This window comes from Eubalaena glacialis, chromosome 8 (assembly GCF_028564815.1).
Source record: "Eubalaena glacialis isolate mEubGla1 chromosome 8, mEubGla1.1.hap2.+ XY, whole genome shotgun sequence".
NCBI lineage: Eukaryota > Metazoa > Chordata > Mammalia > Artiodactyla > Balaenidae > Eubalaena > Eubalaena glacialis.
Window position 1 is genome coordinate 100,899,720 of NC_083723.1, and position 22,266 is coordinate 100,921,985.

General features: G+C 38.4%; 1 protein-coding gene across 3 annotated transcripts in view; it reads right to left on the bottom strand.

Annotated features, from left to right (window-relative positions):
* The window catches only part of SLC13A1 (solute carrier family 13 member 1), an 81,789-nt gene extending 62,074 nt beyond the window's left edge, over positions 1 to 19,715 (bottom strand). For all 3 annotated transcript variants that reach the window (XM_061197995.1, XM_061197994.1, XM_061197996.1), the window contains exon 1: positions 19,609 to 19,715. In XM_061197995.1, the coding sequence (XP_061053978.1) occupies positions 19,609 to 19,707 (99 nt within the window). In that variant the 5' untranslated portion in view covers positions 19,708 to 19,715. The remainder of the gene's footprint in view (positions 1 to 19,608) is intronic.
* Between the last annotated feature and the right edge of the window lie 2,551 nt (positions 19,716 to 22,266).

The following is a 22,266-nucleotide window of genomic DNA, read 5'->3' on the forward strand; positions in this document are numbered from 1 at the left end:
GGTGAAATAACGAGGCTGGGAAATTATCGTTCAAATCACAATCACATTTGCTGGATAGAGTCGAGTCACAGAGAAAGTTAAGAAGAAACTCTGAAGGTCCCTGCCCCTTTGAGCTGGGCAGCAAATGGTTATTTCTGAGGGGTTCCAAGAGTCAAAATTTAATACACACGAAAAACCAATGACATAAAAACATCCTTATTTGTTATGTTTCCTTCACATTTTCTTCAAAACAGACAACAGCATGTAGTCAATTTTCTGTGCTCATGTCAGCGTATATAGTTGTTTGCCGTCACCTTCATTTGGCCTGTAAAATGTACTCCCTCCCTTTTCACTGCATTTCTTGGTTGGGTGGGAACCATGCACACTGACCTTCCTCTCCCTCTACTAAAAAGGGAAATCAACCTAGAAGAAAATTATTGGTGTACTTTTTTACAGGGAAAGAAGGACAGTGCCCTGTTACATGCATGGGTAAGACTGAATTTGCTCCTAAGTGACACAGACCTGGAGGTGAAGAGCCTCTGCTTTGCTTTTTAGAAAGATAGCTGAGCTCCTGGGAAGACACAGGGGGACTCAACAGGATGGAGACTCTTAATAGAATCTTTTGCTTTGCTAGGTATAAAACTGTGGGTTTCTATTTTAGGGCATTGTTAAGGAATGGTTGGAATTTGTCATTATGTTTGGCTTATATAAATAATTTTGATATGAAATCACCCAGGATGTACTAAGTGATCAGTAAAGGTTAGCATCTCTTATAGGCTTTGTTTTGCTCTCACACTGCTTAATCTCTGCAAATTCTGAGCTGCGTTTGAAAAATTTACAAATTTACAAAAACTGCTGTCTGAGTTTAATGAGGTCTTTTATTTAAGGCTTTCCCAGGACAATAACATTTCTAGCTCTGCTGCCCTCTGATTCACCTACCTCAGGGTGGGTCCTTTGGGCCTGGTATTTACTCATCCAGCAATCCTGTACTTTCAGTGGGTTTCTAAGAAATTCTTAATAAGCCATGATTGTGTCATGTCTTTGTTGTGCTTTTTCAAGGAGAAAGACTAAAGGTGTTTTGATGTTGACAATATTACACAAAGTCTGCCTCTATAATCTTGACAAACAATAAAAAACAGTGAAACAAAGCTGAGCTTTGACTAAATCTTCCTGACTTGCTCTGGAGAGAATCTGTGAATATGAGCTTAATTTAAAATGCCAGTGTAGGGCTTCCCTGGTGGCGCAGTGGTTAAGAATCCTCCTGCTAATGCAGGGGACACGGGTTTGAGCCCTGGTCCAGGAAGATCCCACATGCCGCGGAGCAACTAAGCCCATGTGCCACAACTACTGAGCCTGCACTCTAGAGCACGTGAGCCACAACTGCTGAGCACACGTGCTACAACTACTGAAGCCCGTGCGCCTAGAGCCCGTGCTCTGCAACAAAGAGTAGCCCCCGCTCCCGGCAACTAGAGAGAGCCCATGTGCAGCAACAAAGACCCAACGCAGCCAAAAATATTAATTAATTAATTAATTAAAAAATAAAATAAAATACCAGTGTAGAGAATGACCAGGCCTGCTTTTTCTCTTAGTTAGAACACGTGGATAACCCCAAAGCTCTTCATTATGACCCTATGTTTTCTATCATACTTTCGAGAAACTAGATTTCAAAGATAAAATGGACCTTTTTATTATCTTGCTTTTTAATCACAACCAACCAGTCTCTTGGTCCTATCCATCCCCCTGTCATTTTACCTCTAAAACCTGACCTTCTGCCTCCATTCTACTTCCTCCACTGCAGGCAAGGCTGTTCCAGAATGAGGTGATCTTCCAAAAATCTGCTTCGTTTTTGTCATTCCCTTTTAGGAGGCTGGATTAAGGGACTAGCTACCCTGACAAGTGCCTGGAGCACCAATCTCTAAGGGACTGCAAAAACATCAGAAAAATAAACAGTATGGTACCAGTGAATTCTGTTCACCACACACAACCCCTGCCATAGTGCTGAAATTTCATTTCCACATGGGTCTACTTCAGCTAGGAACTCATAGTCTGCTCAGATGGGGCAACTTTGGGGACAGAATAAAAAGCAAAATTTCAAGTATTAAATTATTTGCTTGTGTAGACGACTTTCATGTTTTAACTGGCCCAGCCCTGATTTAAAATGATCAAGTCAGTGATTTTTCAGTTGTTTATTGAAAAGAATCCAAAATCCTCATCTTGCATTCAAGGCCACCTTCATTCTAACTATAAGACTCACTCCAGGGCTTCCCTGGTGGCGCAATGGTTAGGAATCCACCTACCAATGCAGGGGACACGGCTTCGAGCCCTGGTCCGGGAAGATTCCACATGCTGCAGAGCAACTAAGCCCGTGCGCCACAACTACTGAGCCTGTGCTCTAGAGCCCGCGTGCCACAACTACTGAAGCCCGCGTGCCTAGAGCCCGTGCTCCGCAACAAGAGAAGCCACCGCAATGAGAAGCCTGCGCACCGCAACGAAGAGTAGCCCCTGCTCACCGCAACTAGAGGAAGCCCGCGCGCAGCAACAAAGACCCAACATAACCAAAAAAACCAAAAAACAAAAAACGAAAAAAACTCACCCCAGTACTTCCTGAAATATTTCTAAAGCGTCTTATCTATATTCCTTCTTCATATTTGGGTTCTGATCCCTGCTCCTCATCATGCACCCTTCTAAACTCTAATCCATAATGTTCAATCAGGCAGTCATACCAGTGAGCCCCCAGATACTCTTTTTTTTTTTTTTTAATTTTATTTATTTATTTATTTATTTATTTATGGCTGTGTTGGGTCTTCGTTTCTGTGCGAGGGCTTTCTCTAGTTGCGGCAAGTGGGGGCCACTCTTCATCGCGGTGCGCGGGCCTCTCATTATCGCGGCCTCTCTTTGTTGTGGAGCACACACTCCAGATGCGCAGGCTCAGTAATTGTGGCTCACGGGCCTAGTCGCTCCGCGGCATGTGGGATCTTCCCAGACCAGGGCTCGAACCCATGTCCCCTGCATTGGCAGGCAGATTCTCACCCACTGCGCCACCAGGGAAGCCCCCAGATACTCTTAAGTGACAGCTTCTACCTGCGTGTGACCATACCTTGGCCTCTTGGACCCTTTGACCTAGTTTAACTATGTAGACGAAGCAGTTGCGAACTGATGGCCAAATCTAGCAAAAAATACAGTTTACTTGACTTACAATGGTATGTGTGTGTGTGCATTTAATTTGAGTCAAGATTTACAAACCAGCAGATTTCATATTAGATTTAAAACCCAGATTTCTGGCTTCTCTTGAAAAACGAAGGAATTTGGTGACATTGGAATCATATTCTTCCAGGTCAATAATTCTCCAGACTTGAGGACTCCGAAATTCCCCTTTAGAGACTGACTTGTGCTTTTCAGTTCTGCACGGTACCTCTGCACCATCTCACGCACTCTCTTACCTGCTTTGCCTTAGACAGCATTTGAGTAAAATCTCTGGTAATAAAAATGCTGCCTACCTGCCTACCTGCTCTTCCTTGCAAATCACCAAGTGAGAATCAACACTTGGATGGCTCATTTGGACTTCTCTGCCTACCAGCTGTGTGGTCCACGGACCAGCAGCATCAACATGATCTGGGAGCTTGTGAGAAATGCAAGCATCTCAAGCTCTTCCCCAGGCATTCTGAATCAGGATCACTATTTTAAGGTTCCCCAGGTGATTCTTACGTAAGTTACAGTTTGAGAAGCCCTGGGTTACTACTTCGTTCCAGGAAGTAACCTTTTGGACCTTCCCTTCTATCATTATCCCTGGGTCCAACTTGCAAACCAGAAACGTGCTTCCAGTAAGTGTCTTTTTGCTCAAGCTGAATCCCTAGACTCATAATCTATTGTGAAAACTTGGCCATTCTTCAATGTGAGGTTCACATTTACATCTTGTCTATGGAGCTTCCCACAAACACTTACATACATTTCATATTTCTGCATATGTGTCCCAGGTGATTACAGTTGCATCTGGCTAAGGCACTATATCTGTTGTCCCTGATAGCTACATTCCCACAGTGTGTAGGAAATGCCACTTTTTCCCATATCTTAAGGAAGCTCAAAGTCTAGAAAAGGAGGAAAACAGATGTATCCCCTTCCGAATGGGTAGGATGGCCATCTGTCCCAGTTTTCATGGGATAGTGCTGGTTTACACCTGTTGGGCAGGTATCCCTTTTGATTAGAAATCACTTTCATTCTCAAAAGTGTCCCTCTTTGGCTGACAAATTATGCAGTCATCCTATTGATGGATCTATCCTAGGACTACCTCCTTCCTCCAATTCCTGTTTTCCATTATGTGATCTTTCTTGGTCAGGCTTGGAGTCCTGGACAGGAAAGTGTTCTTTCCCATTAGCACTTTAGGCCTTCAACAACACAAGGTTAATCCAGGCACAATGTCAAGTATTTTAAGAATCTTATATTAAATATATATAGGATTATTTTTTTTAAATCAAAGATCTGTGGATGTTTTTGTTAAGAAAAAGAAAAAAGATAGAGAAAAACATTTCATTTGTTATTTATATTCAAAAACTAAAATGAGGGTGAATGATTTTTGGTGAACAGGTTCTTCTGATGAAGAAGAAAACTCAGAAGTTATCTCAGTGCTCACAACTCAAAAGTCATTCTGAATGTTTGAACCATTCTGAACGTTTGTAGAACCATTTCTGAGATAGAGGGAAAAATTGCTTCATTATATCACTGGAAATTCTTAGAGTGACCCATTATCTCTAGTTCTACCATCTTTGTCTCTTTAATTTTTTTCTCTTCCCTCTCTTTCTCCACCTTCTTATCAAGCCCCCTACTCCTAAAACAGAAGGACACCACTGTAACCACCATTATACACCACAATCACCACTATTACAACCACCAGCAAACACTGATACGACAGTAAAAGAAGGCCAATTGTCAAGTAAGTTAGACTGTGGGTGAATCATTTCCGCTCTCAGTCCCTCTCAAGTCTAGTGAAAATCGTGAGTACATCTGATGTCTTTATTAAAATTAACCTCGCAACCATAACAAGTAAAAACTTGAATCAAATTCTGTTCCACAGATAACAAAACATTTTAGTATTATCAATTCTTGAACTGAGTGAGAGCAACACAAGTAACGTCTACTTTCATTTTGTTTATTGTGAAGGAAAATATAGGAAGGAAAGAAGATTCAAAATTATGAGTAAGACTGATCTTACAGAAATATTTTTAAGTCATGATCCCTTCTCAAAATACTATATGAAACAAAGGGGGAAAAGTACAGAGGACTTCCTCAAAAATAAAAACACCGATTTTCTGTTAAAAAAACCTATATACCCCCTACCACTTCCAAAAGTTACACCGAGAAGTTCAGCAAACAAACCACATCCACCAGGCAGAGGCAGCTGTGCAGAATACAGATGTTGTAAATTCCATTCGATAGTGTGAGGTGTAATGTCACTTGACTGTGTTTTCCTGCTCTGTGTGTGTACGCTGTGCCTTTCTGGCTCATTTAGGGCCATCTCCACCTTTCCTATTAAAAGAAGATTCTCTCAAACTACCAGAGAGATTACGTGCAGATGATTACCAACTATTATGGGCAATAAATTCCTGTTCCCGATTGACATATACACATTACTATATATAAAATAGATAACTAATAAGGACTTCCTACTGTATAGCACAGGGAACTCTGATCAATACTCTCCAATGACCTATATGGGAAAAGAATCTAAAAAAGAGTGGATATATGTGTATATATAACTGATTCACTTTGCTATACAGCAGAAACTAACACAACATTGTAATCAATTATACTCTAATAAAAATTAAAAAAAAGAAATTCCTGATCCCTGATATTTTTGAAAAAATGAAGCATAAGAAGCCTTCTAGCAGTATATGTTTTAAAAGCATTTTTTAAATTATGAAATATTAAGAACATATGGAAAATTATATAATAAACACATTCGTACACATATTTTAAAATGCTGATATTTTGCCACATTTGCTTGAATTTTTAAAAAATAAATAAAACATTCAAGATTTATATACACCACTCCACTTCCTTCTCCTCTGAAATCCTGAAAGTGAACCACTATCTAGAATGTGTATCCTTTCTATCCATGCTTTTGTGATTTTACTACATGTAGCCATTAATGCATTAATAAACATCATGTGGTTTTGAGATTAAATAAGATTTTCTGTATATGTGATTTTTCAGCTTGCTTTTTCACTCAATGTTTTATCTATTTCAAATGCATTCATGTTGATACATGAAGGCCTACTGTTAATTTGTTTTAAATGGATATAGCATTTCTTTTTACAAATACATTAGAATTCATTTGTCCGTTTTTCTACTGATGGCTGTTTATGGGCTACGAACATCTTTGTACTTAGTTCCAAAGTGAATATAGGAAAGAGGTTTTCTAAGCTAGTGTATAAAAGTAGTTATCGAAATTTCTGAGTGGAAAGTATTCAAGATGGTTGTATCGGTTTATACAGTATTAGCACCAACAATGTGAGAAAGTTCCGTTTCACCAACCATTGGCATATTGGACTAATTTATTTATTTGACAATCTGATAGTATGGAAAGTTCTTCTTAATTTGCATTTGCTTGAATACCACTGAAGTGTTTTTTTCATGGTTATTGAACATAATTGTTTCTCTCCTGCAAATTACCTTATTTATAGTCTCTTTCCATCTTTCTGTTCAGTTGTTTGTTTCTTTTTATCATGAATTTGTGGAGTTATTTTTAGATTCTTAATAATATTTCTTTATAAGTATATATTTGCAAATATTTTTCTTACTCTCTGACTCATCTATGAAATTTGCTTTATTCTATTTCTGGCTGATAAGAGGATTTTAATTTTAATGCAGTTATTTTAAAATCCTTTCTGTTATATTCTGTGTTTTTACTACCTTGTATGAGAAATTCTTTCTATATTCTATCATATTCCCGTATTTTTTTCTAAAACTTAAAAAGGCTGTTTTCAAGTGTAGGGCCTAAATTTATTTGTAGAAGAATCTGATGCCTTTTTTCTAAATGTATAACCAAAATGCCCTGGCTTTTTTTATTAGATGGTCCATCTTTGGTCCATCTAATTCGTGTTGCTATATTATTTCCTGTGCCAAATCGCTACAAACGCAGGCACATGTGTTAATGGACTCTTTGTTTTGTCCCTCAATCACCCACTCCTCCCACCGCCTTTCAAACATCAACTCTTGCAGAATTACTAAACTCTTTTAACTACTATAGCTTTTCAATAAGTTTTACAATCTGTACCTCAAGTCCCTTATCTTACATTTTTCTCAAACTTGCCTTTATAGTTTTAGGCTTTTACTTTTTGAATTTTAGATTTTTATTGAAATTACACAGAATTTATAAAACAAGAAATGGCCTTAAAATATTCCCATCTATGAACACTTTCATTCATTTAGGTATTCATTAAATTCCTTCTATAACATTTTGAAGTTTTCTCCATAAGGGTCATGTAAATCTGTACTAGACATCTTCATTATTGTTGAAAAAATGAGAAATTAATCTAATTATCATCCTTTTGTATAATTTTTTTTCTCTTTACTGTTTGGTAGCTTTAAAATTTTCTCCTTATCTTCGATGGTTTGAAGTTTCATTTATGATGTGTCTAAACATGGACTAATATTTAATTAAATTATTTTGTACTTAGAAATGCATATTCTGTCTGAGGATTCATATCTTTTTTAATTCTGAAAAATTTAACCATTATTACTTTGAATATAATCTCTCTTCTAGTCCCTCTTTTTTCAGGAATACCTTTTACATGTATGTTGGAAATTCTGAATTCATCCTTCAAATTATTCTTTCATGTAAAGCATATTTATTTATTTATTATTCTGTCTGATTTTTAGGTGAATTCCTAGTATTCTTTCTATCAGTTCACTGATTATGTCCTCAAGTGTACTCAGTTTAAAGTTCACAGTTTATTATATCTTGAGTTTTTAAAATTTGATTTTTTTTTAATTTCAGAGACTTTATTTTTCATTTCCAAGATTTCTAACTAGTCTTTTTTTTTAATATTCACCTGCTCTTTATATTTCTTTAAAAAAAAATGAGGATTAATAGATACACAAAAAACTGCACATATATATTGTATACAGTTTGCTGAGTTTTGGACATATGCATATACCTGTGTAGCTATCACCACGATTAAGGTAACAAACATATCCATCATGTCCAAAAGTTTCCTCAGGCCCCATTCTTGGTTTTGTTTGTTTTTGTTTTGTGTGTGTGTGTGTGTGTGTGAAAAACACTTAACTTGAGATCTACCCTCTTAAAAATTTTAAGTGCACAATACAATATTGTTAACTATGGTTACTGTGTTGTGCAGCAGATTTCTAGGACTTACTCATCTTGCATAACTGAAACTTTTACCTGTTGAACAACTCCCCATTTCTCCCTCCACCCAACTTTTGGCAACCACCATTCTACTCTCTACTTTTATGAGTGTGACTATTTTAGATACTTCATAAAAGTGGAATCATGCAGTATTTTTCCTTCTATCACTGGCTTATTTCTCAGCATAATGTCCTCCATGTTGTCGCAGATGACATGATTTCATCCATGTTGTCGCAGATGACATGATTTCCTTCTTTTTCTTTAAGGCCAAATAATATTCTGTTGTCTATAGATACCACATTTTTCTTTATTGATTCATTCATTGATGGACATTTAGGTTGTTTCCATATTTTGGCTATTGTGAATAATGCTGCAATGAACATGGGAGTACAAATACTTCTTCAAGATCCTGATTTCAATTCTTCTGGCTATATACCTATAAGTGAGACTGCTGCATCATACTTATGGTAGTTCCATTTTTAAATTTTTGAGAAACCTCCATACTGTTTTCCATAGTGACTGCATCATTTCATATTCCCACCAACAGTATACCATGGTACCAATTTCTCCACATCGTCACCAACACTTATCTTTTTTAAAAAAAATAAAAGCCATCCTAATAGGTATGAGGTGATAATTCACTGTGGCTTTGATTTGCATTTCCCTGATGATTAGTGATATTGAGTACCTTTTCATATGTCTCTTGGTCATTTGTATATCATCTTTGGAGAAATGTCCATTCAAGTCCTTTGCCTATTGTGTATTTTTGGTACCCTGGTCAAAGATCAGTTGACTACATATACATGGGTTTATTTCTGATTTCTCTATTCTGTTTCATTGGTCTATATGTCTGTCTTTATGCCAGTATGATACTGTTTAATTACTGTAGTTTTGTAATGTATTTTGAAGTCAGGAAGTGTGATGCCTCAAGCTTCATTCTCTTTGCTCAGATACCTTTGGTTATTCAAGGTCTTTGTGGTTCCATATGAATTTTAAGATTGTTTTATCTATTTCTGTAAAAAATGTCATAGCAATTTTGATGGGGATAGCACTGAATTTGTAGATTGCTTTGGGTAGATGGACATTTTAGCAATATTAAGTCTTCCAATCCATGAACATGAGATGTCTTTCTATTTATGTGTGTTTCCTTTAATTTCTTTCATCAGTGTTTTATAGTTTTATAGTTTTCAGAAGGTGAAACTCCTGGTTAAGTTTATTCCTAAGTATTTTTTTCTTTTAGATGCTATTGTAAATGGGATTATTTAAAAAATTTTCTTTTCTCATAGTTGTTAGTGTGTAGAAAACAACTGATTTTTTTGCGTTGATTTTGTATCCTTCAACTTTACTGAATTTATTAGTTATAACAGTTTTTTGTAGAGTATTTACAGTTTTCTACACATAAGATCATTTTACTTCTCCCTTTCCAATTTAATGCCTTTTATTTCTTTTTCTTGCCTAATTGCTCTGGTTAGGACTTCTAATACTGTATTAAATAGAAGTGGTGAGAGTGGGCATCCTTGTCTTATTTCTAATCTAGAGGAAGAGCTTTCAGTTTTTCACCATTGAGTATGATGTTACATACTCAGGGCTTGTCATATACATCCTTTATTATGTTGAGGTTCATTCCTTCTATACTTAGTTTGTTGAGAGTTTTTCATCATAAAAGGATGTTGAATTTTGTCAGTCATTTGTCTGCATCTATTGAGATGATTATGTGATTTTTAAAAATCCTTCATTCTGTTAATGTGATACATCACATTAACTGTTTTGTGTATATTGAATCATCCTTGTATCCCAGGGATAAATCCCACTTGGTCATGTTGTATGATCCTTTTAATGTGCTAATGAGTTTGGTTGGCTAGTACTTTGTAGAGGAGCCTGTGATTTCCTTTCATTGTATTGTCTCTTTGCCTGACTTTGGTATGAGGATAATGTTGGCCTCATAAAATCAGTTTGGAAGTGTTCGCTCCTCTTCAATTTTTTGGAAGAGTTTTAAAAGGATTGGCATTAATTCTTTTAAAATATATTTGGTAGAATTTACCAGTGAAGCCCTGGTCCTGGCCTGTCTTTGTTAGGAAGTTTTTGATTACTGATTCAAGCACCTCACACTCATTATTGGTCCGTTCAGGTTTTCTGTTTCCTTATGATTCAGTCTTCATAGGTTGTATGTTTCTAGGAACTTATTTAATATGTTGGTTATTAAATTTAGGTTATTTAATATGTTGGTGTGTAATTGCATATTGTAATACAATATTGTAATATTGTGTATTTCTATTTTAAAAATAATTTGTCATCTATTGTGGATTTTCCCCCTTTCCTCATCTATTGATTTCCCTGTTATTTTCATTTTATTTGGAGTGTTTTCATCTCTGTGTTCATTTCATTGTCAGACTTTCTTGGTTGTCTTATTGCATTTTGAAATTGTATTTCCAGACTTACCCTGTATGGTAGTTGTTTTGTTCTTGTGTTTTTTCTTTCTGTACTCATTATTCACCATCTAGAAGTTTTACAGTTGCCTCCAGCCAGTCCCTAGCTTATAGTCCAGAATGTGCCTTATCTTGTCAGCCTGAGGTCCTGTCCTCCCAGGACAATGCAAATCCTGCCATCTAGCTGGATCAGGAAGCTTGGATCAGCCCTGCCTAGGAGGCTGGGCAGAATCTGCTTCCTCTGAATGCCACCACAGACAGTGGTCAGCCTAGCTTTTTTTTGGGCCTGTCATAGTTGCCAAGAAAACCACTCTCCAGCCCTTAGTTTGTGGCACTAAAATTAACTCTGACCCTAGAATGATGTGGGAGCACTTTAGACCACAGGTTCTCACATTTGCTCTGCTTGCATGCTTTTCTGACCCATTCTGGTCTACAGAGATGTTTATTAGCTTTGTGTTTATGGTGGAGAAAGGGATGAGGGAGGTCTTAATTGTACAAACTTCATCTAGACTGCTAATCACAGGCTTTAAAGATAGGAAATCTTATTTAAAAGGTGAAGATATTTGCCAAATAAATAGGCAAATCTGTTTTTCTGACTTATGACTAAGTAAGAGGAGGGGAAAATAACATTTGTGAATGCCTGCGACATGCCATGCCAGATATAATACTTGTTTTATGTAGTCCTTACCAAAATTCTGTAAAGTAGGTATGGTAATTCCATGTTGAACTTAGGATCAATAATCATATTGCTAGTATGTAGTAGAGTTCAATCCAAGTATATCCATGAGAGCACATCTTGTTTCATTTACTGCCTTATTCCCAGCACTTAAACCAATGCCTGGCATATAGTAAGTGCCCAGTAACATTTATTAAATGAATGAAGCTTTTTTCCCTCGGTGTCTTTTCTACAGGTGTTTTTATTCATATATCTTGATCCCTATATAAAACAATCACTCTACTAGGCATAACTTCTTTAGCCTAGGAATCTCTTTTCTTTGCCTTGTTCTCTTTTCTGTTTTCTCTTCTACTTGCCTGGCACTGGATGTTTTGACGCTCATCCCAGTGGATGAATTGTCTCTCTAGTTCTCCTGAGGTTCTCACCTCTCTTGCTAATAAGCTGGAATTGGAACTAAAACTTTTACTTGCATAGGTCACTTCCCAGTAGCTGCCACTCTCCCACTTCCCCATTTCACAATATTAGTCATATGTTGTCTTAACTGCCCCAAGTAAGTGCAGCCAGGAACTTGCTACTGAGGCAGAAAAGGCAAATGACCCAATGACTAGGCAATGTGGATAATGACTCCCCCCCACTGAAGTTCTGAGTGTCAAATTATCTTGGGAAATGTGGCTGATTATATTTAAAGATCACCTTGGTTCTCTTTGAAATTATAGTTCCGGATGGAATTGAAATATAAATTAGGCTTTAAAATATAGTTTTTTTCACCTCTTCTCCCCCTTTTTAATGACACACTGACTGATATTATGGAATAATTTCACTGATGAATTAGTACATATGTGGGTATGATCTCTCAGCACAGCTTGAGAAAAGCAGGACCAATCACAGGCCTAACTCACTGCAATTGATTTTCGAAAAAGAATGCAAAGCAATTAAGACAGGAGAAAAGTAATGCATTCTAAATCTGTGTGCTACAAGAAAAACACTATTATTATTTGACAGAACCCATAAAGGGCTTTGCATGGTTCGTGACACACCTACCCCACTGCTGCAGGAAATTCTCAAGACTCAATCCATATTAACTGCAAAGCTTAAAGTGACTCCATCTTGGAAGATGGAGAGTAAGAAGCTCAACTACAAAGTCAAGGAAAAATAATTAGCATTTCTAGTTAGTTTTCAGTCCAAAATGGGTAGCAGGGAAAGGCAATTGGTGGCTCCACTATGTCAGTTACAAGGGAATTTTTAACTCCTTTTCATCTAACTTCTGAAAACAATTAGCAATGGAGATATGCTGTATTCACACCCCATGCACACAGTGGAACTGGACATAGCCATAGAGATCATCTTGTTCTCCAGTCTGACAATGCACCAGGGTGTGATAAAAATTCAGGCCATGGATTAACTGCTTCCGAATCATGATGAGTCTTTTAAATGTGCAGCATCCTGGACTTCACATCCATAAGTACCTCAGGTGAATCTGGGGCAGCCAATAGACAGATAACATTGAAAACTCTTTTAAGAGTCTTGTTCATTTCACAGATGAGGACATGGGCCAGAGGGTAGCATGACAGAATCACTTGGGGAGTTTTTCAGAATATGCTAGATAAATTGGGACAGCCTAGGTTATGCTGTGGCAATACCCCCTAAATCTCAGCAGCTTAAAACAACCAAAGTTTATTTCTTGCTCACATTATTTGGTCATCAGTGGTCGTGATTGCTCTGTAATCCAGGCAGTGGGAGACCTCATCTCAACATGTGTTTTGTAATTACAAATGCAGGAACAATGGTGCACGAGGGTTTAAAAATCTGATATAAATGCCATTAAGGAAGCAATAGCATCGATGGGCTTGGGAGCCAGACAGCTTGTCTTTAAATCCTCCCACTCCCCTTAGAGGCTGTGTGACCTTGGGCAAATTGCTTAACCTCTTTGAGTGTCTGTTTGCTCATCTGTAAAATGGGGATAGTATTGAGTATTCTAATGGTTGTTAGGAGGCTGACAGTAGACATTCACATATACTATTGTTACCAACCAAGGTATAAATATGTATCATGAAAGGAAAAGAAGAGCTTCATGGAAGAGACACACTCCTGTTACACCTACATTCTTGTTCTGTCCCTTAGTCGCTCTCTATACTCTATTTGAAGTTCTTTCCTTTCTTTGTCTCCTTTCTCCTGTATCCTATCCCTCCTACAAGATCTAGCTTAGGTACCATATCCTTCTGCCGCGAGAGGTCCTTAAATCCATCCGTTCAGCAGTTATCAACTATCTAACTGTGTGACAGGCACTGTGCTTGGGCCGGAGGAAACAAGTTAAACAACATGTTCTGTGTTCTTGAGGTATCTGCAGTTTAGAGGGGGAGGCAAAGATAAAGGCAAAATGGAATACAGACTACGATGGAGGCCGATGTCTCCACGACTGTGCAATGAGAGCACGGAGGATGATTCTGTTTGTATCACAGCCCAAGCTGCCTTTCCCAAGAAGGACAGGGCGAGAGGAGTGGGCGTTCCAGGAGGAGGATGCAGCATGTGCAGAGAAAGAGAGGGAAGAACAATCATGGGTCTCCTAGGGGGGCAGATAGTGAAATATTGCTCCCATGGGAAATGTGAATGCAGTGCGGGAGATAGGTATTGGGGGCTTTGGGGAGGGCTAGTAGGAGGAATAAATGGCAAAATCCCAAAGATCCATCAGTATATACATGTTTGGTTTAGATATTTTCCCCCTGTCAGCAAAAGGGAGCCATGGAAGATGTCTGACCAGTGGTACAATAGGACGAGGTTGACATTTTAAAAATAGTCCTCTGGCAGGAGACTCTGGGAGAAAGAGTGTGAAAATGGTCTATGAAAGAGAGAAGAAAAGACAGGCTTGAGGAGAGCAGTGCCAGCAGGAATGGAGATGAAGACACAGATGGGAAGCGGGTGGATTCAGGAGGTAAAGCAACATAGACTGAGTGATGAGGGCTTAGGAATATCTGAGGGATCTGACATGACACACAGATTTCAGACCTGGAAACGGGGTAGCAGATTCTCCGAGACAGGGAAAATAGAAGGAGCAGCAGGTTGTGGGCAAGTGGGATGTGTGTGGTTGGGGGAATGGAGGGGCTGAAGAATGATAAATCCCTAGAGGTATATTCACCTTTTAATTACACGTCTATAACACAAATCATTTGTTTCCATCATTTGGCATGGATTTATATACAACCTTATTTTGTGATGAATGTTGGCCGTGGTATATATTGACTTTTCAGCAATTGTGCAAGCTACTTGAAAGCAGAAACATTAAACTGCGTAATATGCCACTGTTCACTGAGCACAGTACTTTGGGCCTAGCAAGTTCTCATCAAATATTCATGAAATAAATATATATCACATTTGGATTTTTTGGTTTTGTTCATCTCCTACCACATTAATTAGCATGATTCCATGCTTTCTTTTTCTTGCCCTCCACCATTCTGATGCTCTTTTGTATCTAAAATGTTCACTTTCTTGGAGTTTATAGCATTTCCCCCCTTTATCTTAAATCTCTACAGCAGTTTAGACCAACATTAAAAACAATATCAACTGTTTCATTACTTGATTTGCCCCTTTAAAAGTTCCTTATGTTTTCTCAGAATTCTGCCCTCCCTCTTCTCTCACTTGTGGTCTTTTTAAATTTTCTCCCACTCATTTTCCTTTCCTTTGTCAGACTTCTCAACCTACCACTTTCCCCCTTCCATCAGAGCCTTTATCCCTTTAAGGTTTACATTTCTTTACAAGAGCTATCTTTCTCCCATCTGTTTAGTTTTTCTAGATGGAGCACCGTAAGACTCTCATTATGTATCATTTCTTTTACTTATTATAATTTCTATTATCACTTTGAAATTTACGGTGCATCAGATGCATAGATTGGGAAGGAAACAGAAGCAGCCCACGACAGGTGACCCTCCCAGCTGTGTTTCCTCCATCCCTAACCTGGGCCAGTCCAGCGCCCTAAGGCTCTCTGCTCGGCTGACTCTTCCCCTCTCCTCTCTTCAAGTTTCTCCTGGTGTAAAATATTTTCCAGAGGAATCCTGAAGTATCTGACAGAAACCTGAAATCTGGTCTCGGATTTACAACCAGTCAACTAGGGAATGCTGCTTAGTAGCCGTGTGGCTGTTTTCCTGTCTCCTTAACTGAAGAAAAAAAAAAAAAAGGGGTCCATAATGAATGGGTAAATTAGATGGAGTGACACACCTGGAACGATGCTCTCTACAAACAGAAAATATTATTGTTCAGTTTTCTCCTCTTAAAACTCCTCAAACAAACCTGGCCTTCTTTTTATCATTTTGTTCCATCAAAAGAAATACAAAGAAAAGCCAAGAAACTAGAAAAATAAGTAAAGAAATAGTACAGAGTTCTGAGAAGTAAAATTAACAAGCTGCTAGAAATACTCATAAAAGAACAGAGTTGCACTGTGGATATCACTGGGACTACGGCATGTAGCCTAGGCCAATTTTAACAAGTTTTTATCTGGGAATATTTAAGATATTCCCTCTCCAAAAAGAAAAATTCAGTGCAATTATTAATTTTACTCAAATATTTACATAAATATCAATTACACTACAGGCTTGTTTTACTGACCACTAACTACTAATTGGGAAAGGGCTAGGACTACCCTTATATTTATGTGATGATTAAAAAGACAGTATTTTTGATGTTTCAGTGTAAAGCAATAAGAAAATACAATTCCTTTAGTAAAGTGACATTTACACCAATGTGTTAGGAGTATACTTATTACCCTCGGAAGCTATAAAGACACAGATATTCAGTTGTGGTTGAGATCACTGGCTCTAAAGTCAGACAGATGTTGATTGGAAACATCTGTAGAGCCACATTTTGGTAAGCTATTTGCATGTTTCTATCTCCATTTCTAATCTGCAAAATTTGACCAATTACAATACCTAATGCATAAGGATTCAATTTGAGCTTCTGTTTGACTTATGCTCATAGGCTTCTGGGGTGATATCAGTACATATTTTCTTTTGCTATAAAATATTATTTCCATGAAAACACTGAAATACACAGTTCCAAGGTCTCTTCCAACTAGAAGATTTTAAGATGCCCACTAAATGCCATGACTCATGGTAAACATTTGGGCACAGGTGTGAAGGGAAGGGGCACCATATCCTGACAAGCTGATAATACAAGCTTGTATAGCTGGGACTCTGGGACATTCAACAAATGACACACGAGACCGCTGCTCCAGTTCTCATAGGTCCGCCCCCAGTGGTTAGAATCACTGCAATTTTCTACCTTAAAGACATTGAGTTGCATGAGGTCAATTGAGGAAATGGCAAAGATGCACCTCTTCTCTGGTCTGACCTGTCTAAAGCATTATTGTAAAGAGTTATGCCTGAATTGTTGATAAATGATTATCAAGCCACACTTTATGTGACTCCTCAAAATAGAGGGTAAATCTTCAAAAGTACAAAATATAGAAAAGAGTAAAACAAAACCACTGTTAAATCATGAATTCTGAGTTCTGACAGAACCTGAGTTCAAATCCAGTTTCAATAGCATCTATGTGGCCTTTGTTGGGTCACATGTCTGCAAAGCGAAGCCCTTCCCCTCCCTTTTGAACATTACATTGCAAAGCCACTTAGGGGCTCTCATCTTTGATGCTACATTTTTGAATGAAGGTAAAATTAGGGTAAGGGTTAAGGCTGGTCTATAGAAACAACTCAGTAATCAGAAGGAAAATGAAAAAAAATCAGCCAATAACTTATTGTTTGTTGGTTCTACATCATGTAGATTCACTGTGTTTTTATAAAGCAAAATTGACCTTGTTTTGCTTGACTATTATTGTGGGTTTGGAAGCAAGCATAGGGTTCTCCAGTTTGGTAACATGAAAGTTACAATAAATTGATTTGCATTCATGTCAAAGTAACCCTCTACCTAACTTTTAAACACTCCAAAGGCCCACATCCTCTGAAACAAAGTTTTGCTCTCCTTGTAAGCAAAAGTTAAAATAATATTCTTTGGGTTTGATTAGCGGTTGATTGAATGGTTAAGTATCCATTTAGAGTAAACAAAAAATGAAATCATGTTACTGTACTAGAAAAAAATCCTCCCATTAACATTAATTGAGTTTTAACAAATGAGTTGATTAGAGGGAAAGGAAAGAGGAACACAGTTTGTCAAATGCAACTTGTTGCCAGGTTTCCCCACAGACCTAATGTACACTTTCTGGTTAATGACTCATGCATGGAGAACGTTGCTTTTTATTAATTTAATTGTTCTTCCTTTTCAAAGAGTTTATATTCACTTCCTCTGAAAATTATGGAAGATACTCAAAGTGTCATATGCGTATATGTCAAAGGAGCAGCACAGATGATACGCAGTCATGGCCAGAGTTTGTCTTGACTAGTTTATTTTCTCTGCCATAAGGACTTACGCTGAGACTAACCCAGAAAAATTAAAGTAGAGCAGCGGTCCAGGTATGAATCAGGATGTACTCATGGTAGGAGTCAGCCAGGTCTGGGGCACACGTAGGACCAGGGGAATTGGAAGAAGAAGGCCGTCCTGCACACTAGATGGAGTGACGAGTCTTCGAAGCAGGTGGCGGTGGGCATTCAGATGAAATCCCTATGTCTGTGATTCACATTGGTCATCTAGTGGCTGCCAGAGACTCATAGAAGAGTCCTCAGAACTAGCTGGGGTGGGAAGGGCAGGGCGAACAGGGGAGGATTAGTCACAAAGAATTTGCAAAACAAAACCAACCAAACCAAAGACCACGGAGTGTGCCTGCTGTTTTCACTAGACATTCTCTAAAACTTTGGGGGTTCAGAACAATATTTGATGAAAAGTGGGAGAGAGTTCTTCCCTCCCTCCTCAGGGCACTGTGAGACCTCCGTTGCCCCTCCTGCTCCTGAAGGAGACACCCCGCAGCTGTGGGCGGCAGAGGCCAGATCCCTTGCCGGCTTTGCAGGTAGAGGAGGCCTTGACAGAGTCAAAAAAGACTTTTCAGTAGCTGACACGACTTTCCTTCAGACAGTGGCAGACGTCTGAGGGAGGCTGGAGTATTATAATTACTGCAATTCTATTTTTACCCAGACTAGTATAACCTTGGTTAATGCTTGTGAGAGAAGAACATCAGACAGGTTCTCTTCTACTCAGAGAAAAGGCATCATGGGGTGGCGGGAATTGCACAGCTGTGGGATCAGCAGATTTGGGGAGATTCTCACTAGCCCACTTCCTGTGTGCCAGCCACAGCTCCAAATAAGTGCTTGATGAGTGCTTATTTATTTAATCCTCACAACAAGCCCGTTACTCTCTCAGTCTTACATATGAGACAATGGAAGCACAGAGAGGTCAATTAATTTGTCCAGGTCACACAGCTTCTAAGTGGAAACCTGGGACCTAAAGCAGAGAGCCTGACTCTGGTGACTGTCCTCTTACCACCAAGAGACACTCGTCGTGCCTGGCGTAGAGAAGGTGCTCACTAAATGTTTGCTGATACAATCATTTCCCCAAGGTATTAAAAATGCATTGCGTTTATTATTCTGGACTTAATAGACTGACCACACTGAAAAGGAAACAGAAAAATCCCTACAAGTACACCAAAATGATATAAAATCTCAAATGATCAGAACATGTACAATTATTTATTAGACTTTTCTGATTAACCAAGGAAAATTACTTCATGCTTTCAATGAAGCATAAGGAAACTAAATTTCCAGAAGGTTCCGTGGCCCACACCAACCCACGGAGCTGTCAGGTAAATTAGTTTGCACTAGACCCTCCCTAAGACTCCCAAGTTTTCTTCTAGCTCTTTCCCCCAGTGTCACATTGCTGCCTAGTCTCAGGGGAAGGGATTGTGTTAACCCAGGATGCTCTCTGGAGATTGATAACTAGAATGACAGGATCTCAAGGGTTGTGATTCTTTTGTTCTTCCTCTCATCTGGTTGCCAGGCAGAGAACAATTCTGACTGAATATACTATTTAATTATTGCAGTTAATCATACCGAGAATCAACAACATTAATCATTAAAAAGGAGAAAAAATGGACAAAACACAATGTATAACCATCCTGATTTCAAGCCCAAGGTGTCACCACCCATTCAGCTCTGAGCCAGACAATTACACAGCAACAATAAAGGAAAATTAAATAAATCAGAACACCTACCAGCCCATTCTCCGGGTTCACTTACCTTGGTGCGGAGGATGAGTGGCAGTGGCAATAAAATCAACAGAGTGAAAACTACAAGGAGAAACCGGCGATAAACTAAAATATAACTGAAGAATTTCATTGTCCTGAACAGGTGCCTTCAATAGTGTTCTCCTCAAAAAAAAGGCAGACGTTAAATAGCCAACCTGGATTAATATTTCTCTAGCCCATCATCTTCATTTACTGCCCCAGACTCACCAACACGAGTTAAAATTAAATCTCGATTTTTATTGTTTTACTGTCACAATTCACATGGAGAGATAAGCCCAAGAGCGTTTGCGAGAAATCAAAGACCATTTTCTGTTATGTTTTTGAAGGGCAAAACTGTCCTTATTTAGTCTGTGCACATTAACTGGAATATGAACTGGCCAAGTCTAGGAGAAGGCAAACCATGAGGCTGGTTGAGTCTGCCCACAGTGAGGCTACCTTCTGATGTTCCCTGAATTTGAGGTGCCACACTTGCGTGGTGCCTTGAGCAGGTCTTTACTGGGTGCCTCCAGTACCCTTTCCAGTGAAGCTCATTTTCAGTTTGTGAATCGAAATAGCAACCCCAGTAGTAGGAATTCCAGTGTGAAAAGGCAAGTTTTTGCTACAGATGGGTTTTTCTGGGACTTCTCAGATAAGGTATTGAGGCAGCTAAATGCACTGCCTTTGTGGAGTTTGGCTCAGAGGAGACCTCCTGACCGCTCTCATTTAGGACTTCTCTGTTCTCATTCAAAAGATAAATACCACTGCTTCTGAGAGTGAATAGTATTTTTCTCCCCAGTACCACACTCAGTTGCACAATAATTTCTTCACTGTTCGAAAGCAAAGTTCCGTGTTTCTTGAACTCTATGGCCTCTTTGGATAGGAAACCAAAAGTTACCATAAAGTCTTCCATAAGCCCTCACCTGTAAGACTTTTTCAGAACTGAGTTGATACTATTGTGCTGATACTGACTATATTGACTAGGTAATTATTAGGGAATTTGTACAGAGATGAGTCATTACGGCCATTCAAGAGGAGTGTGTGTGTGTGTGCGTGTGTGTGTGTGTGTGTAAACGGGAACTGTTCTGACAGTGACATTGAGGATCTGTTTTGAAACACCTCAGGGCTAGGGACTCACTGGTTAGTTTCTCATTGTGTCGTAAATTAATCATCCAACAAACCTCAACTAAACAACTACTATGCACCTAGCCCTAGGTATAAACAAAACACATTTCCTTCTATAATCTATAGTCAATTTCTCTAGCCACAAATAACCTTAGTTTTATATAATCTGTGGTTAGCATTTAGACCTTATTTCTAATTCCCCATTAATGTAACTCTGCCTTCTTTTCCCATCAAGAAAGATAATTCTTTCACCAACACTCACCTCGCTGTACTGTTAATGTGGATGAGAAAACATTTTTTCCCCTCTAAAAGTCTAAATTTCTAAAGATATATCATATATAGTGATTCAGGAAAATCAGTAAACAGAAAAAAAGTCTCCAAACCAGAAAGGCACATTACATCTTGAATTTCTCAGGTGAAAAAATGGGAGGGTAATTATAAATAATAGTAGTAAATAGTGAGCAGTAATAAATGAGCAGTAATGATAAATAGCGTTAAAAAACACATTAAAGGAGGAGAGTTATTTAAAGCAGTTTTGATACTTTTTTTTCTATATAACAGTACAGTTCATTGCATGCTTTTTTTATATATATTTTTTGAAGAAACCATGTCTGTTCTCAGATTTCCTTCAGCCACCTGGTGAGACCATCTGAGCCTCACTTTCTCATCTTAGAAGATCTTACTCTGTGAGATGATACCAAAAATGAAAAGGTATTTGTGTGATATTTAATGGAAATGAAGGCCTATGCATGCAGGGAACAGTGGCACTCAAGCCAGACAAAGGCTAAAGGTAGAACAATTGACATTTTGTCAGGGCCTCCTTTCAGTGCGCTGTTTTGTCTATTCTGGCTCCCATTTCTCACCAGACCCAGTCTTGCAGGACCCTCCTATTATGGCCTGAGGTTCTAGCCAGCTCCATCTTCTGTGGCTGCCCTTTATCACAAAATGGTTCTACATTTTCTTTACATCCAGCCAATCTCCTTTTCCTCAGGGGTTTTCTCTCCATTGTCGTTGAGATAAAAGATCTGAGAAAACAATTCACACTAAACACAAAAGATTAATATGAGCGGCACACCTCTGCAAGAGCCAGCAGGGAGTGAAACTCTAATGGGAGACTTTGGGCCCCTTGGAAACACATCTTAAGGTATCTTTCAAATCACATCACGGTGCTAACCGGTTCCACAGTTGTCAAATTTCATCTCTTATTTGTATAGAAAAACATAAATCTCTCTTACTACATCACAGTTGTGCTGTTTTATCTATCTGACCTAAAATGAATCACACCATTGTGTAACCATGCATTAGTCCATTTAAAACATCTTCTCTGTGAATATAAAAATATTACAAATATTGTTCATCCATTTACAACCATCTACTTTGTGTCAGGAAGGTTACCACCTCATTTAGTCTTTAAAACCCAATACAATTCATTCCTGTACACTAACAGTTAAAATCAGAAAGAGAAATTAAGGAAACACTCCCATTTACCATTGCAACAAAAAGAATAAAATACCTAGGAATAAACCTACCTAAGGAGACAAAAGACCTG